Here is a 12,564-nt window from a genome sequence, read left to right on the forward strand (position 1 = left end):
TATTGCCAAAAAAAAGCCGGGGTTTTTTTTAAAAGCTTCGCATTTCTTTAAAAAAAAAAGGAAAAAGAAAAAAAAAAAAAAAAAAAAAAAGTTAATTTTGCACAACAGGTCTTTAAATGGATTTATGATCCATTTAGTTTGAACAGAAAGTCTGCTTTGTTTGGGGACTAAAAAAAATCTCTGCCTCTGTTCAGTTGAAGTGAAGTCTGGATATATGAACACCAAGAGGACCAGAGTCTGCCCCAAAAGCAGGAAGTGGGCTATAATGCGGGGCATTCTGGGTAAATACAGCCAAAACAAAGGAGCCATCTTATTGGTCTAACACCAGAAGGAACGGCTCGTGGTCTTTTACCAAAGACAAAAGTGAAATCCTACAACTGCTAAACTCTGACTCGACTCCATTTTTATTACATTTCATAAAGAAGGAAGTTTCCATCAGTGTCTTATTCAGAGGTTTGTTTTTGTTTTTTTCAGTGGTTCTTGCTGCAGTGCCCAAACAGGTGAGGAGGTTTTTCTAAGTGTTTGGATCATTTGATACAGTGCAGTGTGAAAACAAACTGCACCAGCTGAAAATGTAACAAATGTTGCAATTTTGGTCCCGAATCCAACGATGTCTTCTGGACTATCAGGAGTGAAAACAACATAAAATTCAACATTTATTTATGAGACTTTCCATCCTCTCACCTTCCGCAGAGCTGGAGCCATCTTATTGGTCAGAGTTCCCGCCACAATCATGACATCAGCCTGTCGAGGACTCGCTCTGAACACGACTCCAAAGCGGTCCATGTCGTAACGAGGGGCCGCCATGTGCATCATCTCCACAGCGCAGCACGCCAAGCCAAAGGTCATAGGCCACAGAGAGCTCTGATGGGAGAAACGAAGCAGAGAATAAACCAATATTTATTTAATCAAAACCTTGATGAAACAAAAACTGCAAAAGCGAAGTGAGATCTGATATTACAGGTTTATTTTTATTTTAAGAGTGTATTATAGACTAATATATGCAAACATTTGCACTGGAAACGCAGCAACAGACTAGAAAATATATCATTTTGAGACGTATATATAAACATGCAGTGTGTCTATGCGTTTTGCCAATATAGTGGATGTCAGGGATGCAACAATCAACACTGTAAATCTAATCCAAACCAGCATCTTCTCAGATACTGACTCTGCGGGCCCAGTTGACCAGATCATCGAGCTTCGCCACCACATAATCCGCCTTGCTGCTGGTCACTGCTGCTGGCTTGGCTGCAGCCACAGCTGTGCTTTTCTCTCTGACTGGCACAACACTGCAAACACAGAGGAGCCAGTTAAAACATGCCTCATGGTGACCCGGTGTGTGTTACGTCAGTCCTCTGGTTAAGCTCACCTGCTGCTGGTGGTATTATCACCTTTAGCGCTGCTGTGGAGACATTTCTGCTGAATAGCAAAAACTGAAATTGGCCTGATGAAAAAAGAGAAAGAAATTACTTGAGCATATAAATGAGAAATAGAAGGACACTATCGCTGTAAGTGAGTGTGTGAAAGGGACAGATGGAAGGACTTATTTCTTCTGAGTCTCTAAACTTTGTGATGCATTTGAGTTTAACTAGGCGATTCCTCTGGAAGGCAGACAAGCTGAACACTGCAGCTGTCAGCAGAAAACAGCAAATGTTTCTGTATTTGCTTTTCACCACGGATCACTTTCTATGACTGAAGACCATCTGACCCCACTCCCAAAAAATACAAAGTTGTTTCCTAAAACAAGCTCTTATGTTGCAAGGCAGAAAACAGCAGGAGGCACAGAGTCAGCCAACAGGTAACAAGATGAGAGGCTTTTTACCTGGTTGAAAACGAGCCAAACAGAGCCAGGCGAGGTGCTGCAAAATAAAAGCATTTTATAAACAAAAAATAAATAAAAACTCCACAAATTCACATCCAAGGGTTATTATGCAACATAATATATAGTAAAAAGTGTAATCTGGAACTGACGACTGTAAACCAAGATTGCTTGTGACATTTCTTACATTAATCAAATGTGAATATATTCTTAATGTCTCTTAAATGATACTTTAAGTCACAGTTTACTGTCAGTAAATTATGATAACTATGATAATTTACTTGATGTAATTCATAATAAAATATTCTCAAAATTGGTCACAAATGAGCAATAAGTTTTACAGTGAGGTGAAATGAAAACTTAAATTGCTTTATTTTTTGCACTATCCAAACCAGGCAGTTAATTTGAGGTATTTCCTGGCATAATTAATTTAATTACTACATATCACAATTAATAAAGATTTTTATTCAGTTAGTTTATGTACAAGATGGAAAAAGAAATAAAAATACAAACTTAATATTGTAATTTTTGTCTGAGGAACTGATCAAATCTATGCAGCTTATTCAAAGGTATTCAAAATTACAAATAAAATCAGACTATTTTTACAACTTATTGAACATCATCATAGATCATTCTTACTGTTCAGTAATGACGCGTTTCAATACTCAGGATAAGAAAATAATAATTGTAATTAAGTAATAAATGCGTCCAAATTTGGCACAATAAATAGTTTTAGTATTACTTGACACCAACATTTTGTTGTCTCATACCTTTATAAAGTAACAATATTCTGTTTAAACGTGAAAATGTAAAACTCTCATACTGCATTTCAGAATTAGGATATGAAAGCCAGTCACAGTTGATACTTTTCCATAAACTAAAGATGCCAAACTATGTAACTGAGTTACTTGAGGGTCTTATATGGATGCCGAAATGTTCACCATATCTGGCGGATTTTATCCAAGCTTTCAATTGCTATTACTTGCATTTTTTTATTACAACTGCAGACGAAACATGTAAACTAGAAGCGTTTTCCCAATAAGTTTGGTTCCAATAATATAAGCAAAACGGGTGAAATTTTTTTATTTACGTCACATTTGCATAAACCAGCACTAAACTTTTAAATTATTGCATCAAAAATCACTTTAGCGTATTTAAAACAGTCACATCGCGTAAAATTATAGCTGTAATGTTGGGTTTTCAGCTGGGACTCATCACGTAACTGTCTGTCCCAGCTAACCTGTGTTAGCAGCTTGGCTAAAGCAGACGGAGCAAGGTCAGCGTACCACGTCTCCAAAAGTTACAAATACAATCTCCTGCATTGTCAAAAACCCGGATATTGCCTATTTCTGAACTTAATTTTAAATATCAAAGGCAACATCAATTTAAAGACGTCAATAATGTTAAAAATAAACGTGAAATTGTTTAATCAAAACATTACCTACCAACCAGCGCCGCCATCTTTGATGGTCTGGTTACGCCAACGGTCTCTTCCGGTGAATGTAGGACTCCAACCAGTGGATGGCGCTGCTGCCTCACAATAAGTGAATAATGATTCAGAAAAATACTTCTAAAAAAGCGCCACATCCAAAGGCACGATTACAAAAAGGTCCAGTCAGCTTTTATTTAGTGAAAAAAAAAAACATGGAGGCTTAGATTTAGAGATCTGAGGACGTAGAAGTAGGATTAATGCAGGAATTAAATTAAAGTCAGTTCATTCTGGGAGGAATGAAAATCTGTCTGTTAGATCACAAGGTAAACTTATACATGCATATTTCCTTCTAGAAACACTCTCCAGATTGATTGTGACAATCAGAGACTGATTGAGGGGGATCCTTAGTTCAAGGAATATGTTACATACATAATTTATATATATATATATATATATATAAAAAAAGCATTTAATACAATATAGGTGTATATGAAAGAACTCCTTTAAATACAGACAAAAATAAAAAAATATTAAGGCATAAAACAGTTGTTAGAATAAGAATAACCTTCCAAATTTAAATTGAATGAAATGCCAAGAAATAAAGTAAGCACTAATGGAGCACTAATGTGAATGTATTCAGTGTGCCAGACCTATCTGAAATCTTTCTATACAACATTTTATACAATTTATATAAAACTCAGCAGTGGAGTTTTATGTGTTTAACAGTATTTTACCCTCTGGTAAAATGCTTGGCTTGGTTTTGAGTAACCCAGATATTTACAGGTGAGCTTTTGACTGGCTCTACTGGTTCGGCTGCTTTTAGGTGTTGTCATAATACAGAAATTCATCCTCACATTAACTAACCTTTCATTTGTGCTGTGTAAATCTGTGAAGTATTCATGGTGCTGCTGTGAAAAAATTAAAACTTTTAGCTGAATTTAGTTTTTGTTCCATGTTTTCTGCAGATTGATCAGCAGAATGAAGGAGCAGCTTTGTGTTGAAGGAAGAGATAAACAGGTTAATTTAGGTTCCAGGCCCAAAATACGGTCACAAATGTACAACATGATGGATGGATGGATGGATGGATGGATGGATGGATGGATGGATGGATGGATGGATGGATGGATGGATTTAAAACATGAACTGCCTGTTAGATCTGATCCAGTTGAAGAAAGCAACATTCTTCTTTTGTCTTTTTACATCTTAAGATCATTTTTATCATAACTTTAAAACATTTAGGGTTAATTTCTACAACCAGCCTGACTGCAAATAGATTTTATCATCTGATCTTGAAAAAACTAAGTTTTTAACTTAACGAGCATCTTTGGTGTCTGACCTCTAATTATTGCCCTCTGAAGAGCTCATTAATCTCCAGTTGACTGAGAAACCAAACTGAGTGAATCTTATTCTCTTCTGGTTTCTGGTCTCATTTGGGAGCCACAAACCCAAGAAGCTCATCAGAAGAGAGGATGCCAGCAGGGTGGAGACACACAGAGAGCAACATGTTATCACATAATGACAGTCCATGCACTTCACCAGGAATAACCACTCAGTCCAAGGAAAAAAAGCACCAGAAAAAGACAGCTCTGTGTTTTTTTTTCTTACAAATGGTTTTTATTCTGTCCTGTACAAACCCTCTGTAAAGTCAAAGTAGTAAAATCTGACAACTGCAGCTGCTTTGCGGTGAAACAAATCCAGCCGCGCACAGGGCAGAGCTTCTGCTTAAATATAGGCATTGGAACAGCTTAAAAAGACAAAAGTTTTATGTGTACAGCATTGTTCAAAGGCATCCTCGGCCACAGCCAGGCAGAGCGCTTGCATTTCAGATAATAAAGCACAAAACCACATGAAAAAGTGCTGCACACAGGAGGAGCAACAAGTAAAAGCCGTCACATAGTTGGAGGTTACAGCGGCGGCGGGTGTAGCTCTGCTGAGCAGCAGACCACAGGAATGGCCTATTTCTGGGAGGATGGCCTCCTCTCGGAGAAGAAAGCGCAGCTCTCCCTCTCACTGAGCGTCCAGGATGTCTGTGGGCAGGACGTCTGGTTTGCCGCTCGGGCTCTGTGATGTCTCCCCCGACCAGGAAGACGGGGTGACCTGATTATACAGGACGTCCTGAGGGCCAAAAAGGGGCTGTTTGAGATTGAGATTGTACATGAGGAACAGATTGAGAGCGACCACGGCGAGGAGCGGGAAGGAGGTCAGACCAGAACCGAAGCCTCTCCAGGAGCCGCACGTGTTCAGGCTGAACCAGAAAACAAGCCTGAGAAGGACGAGAAAACAAACCCAAACAGGAAATCAGAGGACGTTCAGATATTTATGATAAACACTCAACGTCTCACTCGTCAGCCACGCTTACAAGATGAAGTATTTCCAACAACAAACCTGTATTACTCAAACATAAACGTATCTGAGCTTTGACTTTTTCTAGTAAGATATAAGCCCCGTTGCATTGAAATCTAAGGATTTAAGTCTGATCAATATCCATCTCACTTTGTCTGTAGCAGCTTTTCATCAATGACGAATATTTTAAGCTTGGCTAAAAGTAAGATGAAACAAAAAATATTTGGTCCATGCTAGTAAACCATGCTAGGATCCATCAACAGATGAGGATCAGGATCACTTAACAAAATAAAATAAATAAAGAGAAGAATTCTGATTTCAATCTCAGAATTTCAACTTTAATGTCAGAGTTACGACTTTAAACTCAGAATTTTAATTCTGTGTCAATCTAAGTCAAAAACCAAACAAATAACCAAACAGTCTTAGGTGTATGTCAGTTGTGTTGTTCATATATGAAAATAGTCACAAAACAGTTTCCTCCTCGTTGTATATGGGCTTTTGTAAACCTGCATTATATCCACAGTCTCAGATTTGATAGATCGATTTGAGTTTTAAATTAAAGTGAGAATTCTGTGGAAAAAAAAAAATCAAGATTTTGTGAAAAAAGTCAAAATTCTGAGAAATTCTGAGGAAGTCAGAATTCTTAAATTAACGTCAAAATTCTGAGAAAAAAGTCAAAATACTGAGAAAAACTTTAAAATGCTGAGAAAAGTCAGAATTCTGAGAAAAAAGTCAAAATTCTGAGGAAAAAAAGTCAAAATTCTGAGAAAAAAGTCAAAATTCTGAGAAAAAGTCTAAATTCTTTTAAAAAAAAAGTCAGAATTCTGAAATTACAGTCAGAATTCTGAAATTACAGTCAGAATTTTATTTTATTTTTCCGGTGGCCTTTGTTGTCTTCTTATACGTTTAATGAACTTCTCTGTTCCACTCGTTGATGTGCAGCCGGGCTGTATGAACACATTTGAGCCTTTGGGCGTTTTTGTGTTTGGTGATGACCCCTTCAGGTCAAAGGTCACCATTAAATCCTTCAACCTGCTCTGACCTTCACCTGCCAATGATGAACATGACCACCAGAATGGGCACCAGCTTCAGCTGCTCCTGCGGCAGCAGGGCGGCCATCACCACCAGGTTGAGCACGTAGAGCAGCAGCTGCTCCAGGGACGATGAGACAAACAGCTGCTGCACAGTGTGTCTTCGATCAGTCGGCTCCTGCAGACGCAGGGACCCGGAGCACAACTGGCACGCCGCACCAACCAGCATGGCTGCAAGGCAGAGAAGAGCAATAAGTCAGAATCCATCTTGAATCTGGGCCATCTTTCCACAAGCAGCGCCAAAGTCACTGCAAACTGATCTGACAGCAACTTTGTGTTTTCACATTTTTCCCTCATTTGAATGCAGCTACTGCTGGCAGGAAGGCCGACATGCAAATACTCTGGCATCTGCTTGAAATCTGGATCAGAGGTAACTCCTCTGGGATGGATTTGGTCGGGTTGGTTCAGTCACCTGCTCTCTCATTCTGAACCAGAGACCACTGAGACCATTAAACTTTTCACTTTTATCAAATCAGGTGCGCTGACATTTCTGGATTTGGTTGAAGTCAAAACAGCTACCCTAAAATATTCAATAATATTTAGCAGAAAGAGGAGGAGGACAAAATTTAAAATATAAAAATGTGTACATCGACTTTGTGGAAAAGCGTGCATATATTCAACAAAAAGGTACAAAAATATTTATAAATAATTATATGGAAGATGAAGGATATACATAAACAGTAAAATAATGTGACATTCTTACGATAAAAGTAAAATTATGTTTTCCATATAAGATATTGATATAATATATACTGCTACATGTATTTTGATATTGAGAAATAATATAAAAGGGTTATAATTTTTAAAAAGTGTAAGTATGGGAGCTAAAATGACAAAGCATAGTTTTTTTTATATTTTATGTGTATGTAGCCTTGTTTTGTTTTTTATTGATTTGTTTGAAATAACAAAAGCATGTATAGAACTTTTCCCACATTACAACCTTAGACTTGTATTGCTCAGTGTGGCTTCTTCATTAAACTTTCAGTCAGAGGCTTCTTCAGAGTTGCTGTAACACTGACTGCTGCAGCAAATCCTTCTGGCCAGCAGCTCTGAGATAGAACGACATTTATTTTCCTTCTGAGATTAATAAAGTAATTTTGAACTGAACCGATTTTATTTAGGCTTTATGTGAAAAACCAACATAAATATGTTTTAAATAGTAAAAATCTGAAAAGTGTGGCAGCACAAGTCTTCATATTCCTGAGTTAATATTATAGAGAAACACTTCTTGCTGCAGCTGTAAATATTTATTTGGGTATTTCTTATTAAGTTTGGAAGGAGAGAAACAGTTTCCATATTCATTTGGATCTTTGACTTGCATGATGCTGCCAGCGCCAGTTCAACTTTGGTCTGATTTGACTAGGACTGAAAACAGTAAATCAGACTAGTTTTGCTTATTCAACTAATTTAGTAATTGATTAATCATTAACTGGATAACACAGACTCAAAAAAGGTAATTTTGCTGAAACAACAGCATATTCAGAGAAATAATTCAGTGAAAAATGTAAAATAAATAAATAAATAAATAAATAAATAAATTATATTTTAATTGCATCTGACATCCCACACCAGACTCCATTTGAGCTGTTTCCCTCTCACTTTCCTCCACCATCTTTGTTTCTGTATCAACTGGTTCTGCTTTAGGATGACCAACAGTGCCCTCTTCTGGATGGTGGGCAAACTACAGCACTAAAAGAAGGTCTAACCAGTGGAACTAAATTTTCATCTAATAAATTAAATTGTAAGTCAATACATTTTTTGCATTCCTATTGTGTGCTTATGTTCTCTTTCAAACCCCTGAGGCTTTATAATGTCTAAAAAATAAACTTAATGGACATTTTGATATTTGGCATATTACAAAAAGTGAAACTGAACATATTACACATTGGTGCGCTGATAAATTGGTGCACCAATTTATCAGCCAGTTGATTTCCTTCATTTTGTGAGATCGGTGATAGGCCGATTCTGACACGTGAAGCCGATCTTATCCACCGATCTTATCTTCCTCAGCAAAGGTCTAAAAATCAGTCACTCTCCTCTTTTGCTCTCTCGTGAGAATGTTTGCAGTTAACAGTAGTCACCCCAGTGCTGCCAAGTCAGTGACTTTCTTGCTATATTTAGTAACATTTCAGACAAAAAAATTGGCATGGCCAAAGTCGGAATTGGCAGGCCAGGCTTTTTAAAGATCGGTAATTGGCCATAAAACTGCAATTGGTGCACCTCAAGTTAAAAGGTCATTGAATTACATAGAAAAATGAAAACATTCCCAGACGAGGTGGCCAGACGAACCCCATCCTGTTCCTCTGGCCACCTTTACGTCTGATCTTTACGTTAAATTTGTGTTTGTGATCGTGCAGGTGTCTGAGTCGTACCAAGCACCATGGGGAGCGCTGCCACTGCGCAGCAGCAGAAGGTGAAAATGATGCGGCAGCTTATGTCCGGGCAGTCGGGGGGTCTGATTGGGACATAGAAATAGAGTGCATAGAGCATCCCGGCTGCACACAGAAGCGAGGCCAGGACGGAGAGGATGGCGGGGAGACGGCCGCTCTGGCTGCATTTACACCGGCAGCAGCACCTCCCCTGATCCAACGCCTCCCCTGCGGCCCCGTCAGTCTCTCCGAGTCCCTCTGTGCTCCACACGGCCAGCTCCACGCTCTCCCGCGGCGGCCCTATCAAGGGTCGGCCCTCGTCCGCCGGGCTCTCCACAGTGGTGGATTCTGGGCTCCATCTCGGCGTGTTTGTGCCGTTGGGAATGTCGCCCTGAGAGGCTGGCGGAGGGGGGCTCATGCAGTTTTCCGTGGCGGTGTCCAAACTGTGCGAAGTGATGATGGGGCTGGAAAGAGTTTGATCAGGCTCCTCTTGCTGCTCTGTCTGATTTGCTCCGCTGTGTGGTGCGGGGATGGCGCTGGGCTGCTGGTGGCACCGAGCAGAGCCTGTCAGGATCAAAACACAGTTTAGTACGCAATCCAAATCCAAAAGGAGACAATCGGAGGCGTTGGAGCATCGAGTCTGACCTGAAAGATCTGCTGTTAAATTGGACATAAACTTTATGTTTTTGACAAGAATAATTTGAGGGAAATTGTTGGATAGCCTTTAAATTATATTGTGAAAATTTTAATCAGATTAATCGTGATAGATCAGTCAACTAATTAGAATGGGTAGGTGTCACAGAAATTAAAAATGATTTCATATACAGCTCTGGAAAAAATTAAGAGATGACTTAAAATGATAATTTTCTCTGATTTTACTGTGAATAGGAATATGTTTCAGTAAAATGAACGTTGTTCTTTTATTCTATGAACTACTGACAACATGTCTCTGATATTCCAAGCAAAAAATTAGTATTTATTGAAAAATGGTAAAAATAACAAAAAAAAGATGCAGTGCTTTCAGACCTCAAATACAAAGAAAACAAGTTCGTATTCATTCAGAAACAATAATATTAATGTTTTAACTCAGGAAAAGTTCAGAAATCAATATTTGGTGGAATAACCAGGAGGTTTTCAATGGAGTTCATTGCAGTGGGCTCTTAGCTTTTTCCAGACCTGTATGTTTATTTCTAAATAGCTTTATGAATTTTCTTTTTTATCATTATTTTTCTTCTTTTGAGTGGATTGCCAATCATTTGGCGGGGCATGTGGTTGGGTCAGTGCCCCCCTCGACCCTCACTTTAGCTCCGCCCCTGTAAATAGTACATAAGCACTCACCAAAAACAACCAAAAGAATGTACTTATTTAGCTAAAAGTTAAAACATGTTGCTAGATTCAGCTCCACCTGCAATATCTAAAATGATGCAAAGAATAGATTGAGGTGTTGTCTTACTGTAATCCTGTTGTTTCGTTACCAAAGGATGGCAAAGGCATTTGATCAAAACCTTAGGAAATAGTGTTAACTTCCAAGCAGAACAATGATGTAACCCCGTAGAGTGTGTTGTTTATATGCTGTTGCTTAGCCTCAAATCTATTTTAACTCCATTTGGTTCCAGCTTGGCTTTTACTTTTTCTCCGTTTGTTCCAAACTAAAGGCAGATTCAGTGACTCACTCCTTGACTGCGCCGTTGCTGCTGGCGGCGGCTCCAGGGAGCGCTGGGAGCCGGAGGCCGAATGGGAGGCCGAGCGGAGCTCCTCCACAGACGACTCCGGGCTGTCCGACACCGGCGCCAGGGAGATCTGGGTGTCCAGGTCCAGGAAGGGCGAGAAGGAGAGCCGGGCGGGGTCGATGTCCTGCAGCTGGTTGATGATGTCACTGATAGACTCCTTCACGGTGTCGAGCTCCTTCACGTTCTGCCTGTCAGTAGCCTGAAGCCCCGAGGTGCTCATAGTCACGCAGGCTGAGAGGAGCGAGCTGAGGTCCAGACGAAAACCAGGACAGAGTCCAACCTGGAACAGGGAGGACAGACATTAAAGTCGTCTGTAGTTTGAAGGTCACCTATTATGCTTTTTTTGAACAGGTTAGGATAGATCTATGGGCTTTACAGAACTTTTTCATTTTTTTTTTTATTTTTTTTTTTGCACAAAATTCTTCTTAGGCTGCGTTCACACTGCAGCCTGACGTGACCCAATTCCGATGTTTTGTCAAATTTGATTTTTTTTTTTTTTTTTGGCCAAATATGCGACCTCTACGTGTTCTCCAGCATAGACATAATATAAGAGTAGACCCCACATGGACCGGCGCAGGAAAAACTGCGGCCATCTTGGAGCGGTACGGTACTTTGCTCAACCAAAACAGCAAAAGATGCCTCAGCACTGAGGGATATTGTTGTTCGGATCGATGGATTATTGATGCGAGGGCTCCACAGACAACATTTCACAAGTAAGATGGACATATTATTGTGTAAATATTGTGATTAGAATATTACTTTACTGTATTTATGTCCACCGGCGAGATACCAGCTATTAGCTACAGTGCTTGGTGTAATACGGGTTCAGCCCCGCGATGAATCCCGCTAAGATTCTGTACATCTAAAAAATTTATTATTCTCTAACATTGACTTAGATTATCTGACACAAGAGCCTATATTAGAAATGAAACAATGTAACATATATTATAAAACTTATATTATGTGTTATAAAATTGACCAGCAAAGTTTACACAGGTGGTAAAGACTATTATTTATATGTAATTCGTTCAATAGTAAGATACATCCCAAATCTTCCGTTTTTGTTTTGAAAGTTTCCTAAAGACACGATGTGAGTAAGAAGCGGGAGATATCTTTAAAGAGAGACGGATTCACTGCAGCACGGATGAATCTCGCATCGGATTTTGGACTCAATCTCAGCTGCTGAATCACTCTGAAGCTAGAACTGGTCGGCTGAAAAACATATACATATATCTATGTATATGTGGACCGCTCAAAGATGGCCGCCCTAAATCTCGTCAGTGACAATAGGCGAGAGCGGTCCATGAGGCGTCTATTCCTATATTATGTCTATGTTCTCCAGTACTAACTGCAAACGACGTGAAAGTGTCCCGCATGCGCAGTAAGAGGGCGCAATAACGTCACACACAGAGCGCGTGCTCAGTGTTTTGCCAAACTTCATAAATAGAAGATGGATGGTAACGGCGGAGCATGGCTTGCGATTTTAAAGTTGTTGTCCGAGCGGAGCCAGCACAGTAACAACTTAATCCTCGTTATAGTCCGCCATGATTGTTGACGTTCCGGTCGGCTGAATGAATCTGAACGCGACCTGACCGTTCGGATTCAGATCACAGTTGAATCGGATACGTGTCGGACATCCAAGTGGCCCGGGTCGCATTCGAAAAGAATCCGACCTGTGTTGTTCAGACTGTCATGAAAAGACCAGATACAGGTCGCATTAAGGACAAAATAAAATAAAAAAAAATTGGAATTGGGTTTCTTCGGGCTTAGGGTTGCC

At 39.6% G+C, this 12,564-nt stretch overlaps 2 protein-coding genes and 1 long non-coding RNA gene across 3 annotated transcripts in view; 1 reads left to right on the forward strand and 2 right to left on the reverse strand.

Moving 5' to 3' along the window:
• Positions 1–3,339, reverse strand: part of ndufs7 (NADH:ubiquinone oxidoreductase core subunit S7) — a 9,992-nt gene extending 6,653 nt beyond the window's left edge. Inside the window, exons 1-5 of the mRNA XM_015057157.1 lie at positions 3,268–3,339; positions 1,826–1,862; positions 1,373–1,447; positions 1,172–1,292; positions 685–864 (exon numbers count right to left, since the gene is read on the reverse strand). Of these exons, the coding sequence (XP_014912643.1) occupies positions 685–864; positions 1,172–1,292; positions 1,373–1,447; positions 1,826–1,862; positions 3,268–3,283 (429 nt within the window). The 5' untranslated portion in view covers positions 3,284–3,339. The remainder of the gene's footprint in view (positions 1–684; positions 865–1,171; positions 1,293–1,372; positions 1,448–1,825; positions 1,863–3,267) is intronic.
• Positions 3,340–4,845: 1,506 nt separating this feature from the next.
• LOC106962618 (transmembrane protein 79-like) overlaps positions 4,846–12,564 on the reverse strand; it is a 20,619-nt gene continuing 12,900 nt past the window's right edge. Inside the window, exons 2-5 of the mRNA XM_015057154.1 lie at positions 10,731–11,067; positions 9,061–9,621; positions 6,646–6,859; positions 4,846–5,517 (exon numbers count right to left, since the gene is read on the reverse strand). Of these exons, the coding sequence (XP_014912640.1) occupies positions 5,262–5,517; positions 6,646–6,859; positions 9,061–9,621; positions 10,731–11,007 (1,308 nt within the window). The 5' untranslated portion in view covers positions 11,008–11,067 and the 3' untranslated portion in view covers positions 4,846–5,261. The remainder of the gene's footprint in view (positions 5,518–6,645; positions 6,860–9,060; positions 9,622–10,730; positions 11,068–12,564) is intronic.
• LOC106962620 (uncharacterized) lies at positions 10,117–12,222 on the forward strand. Its single transcript, XR_001428012.1, has 3 exons — positions 10,117–10,239; positions 10,856–10,861; positions 12,211–12,222. It is a non-coding gene; the product is annotated as an uncharacterized LOC106962620 (long non-coding RNA).

This window comes from Poecilia latipinna, unplaced genomic scaffold (assembly GCF_001443285.1).
Source record: "Poecilia latipinna isolate Pla-1442-1.1 unplaced genomic scaffold, P_latipinna-1.0 Scaffold1438, whole genome shotgun sequence".
NCBI lineage: Eukaryota > Metazoa > Chordata > Actinopteri > Cyprinodontiformes > Poeciliidae > Poecilia > Poecilia latipinna.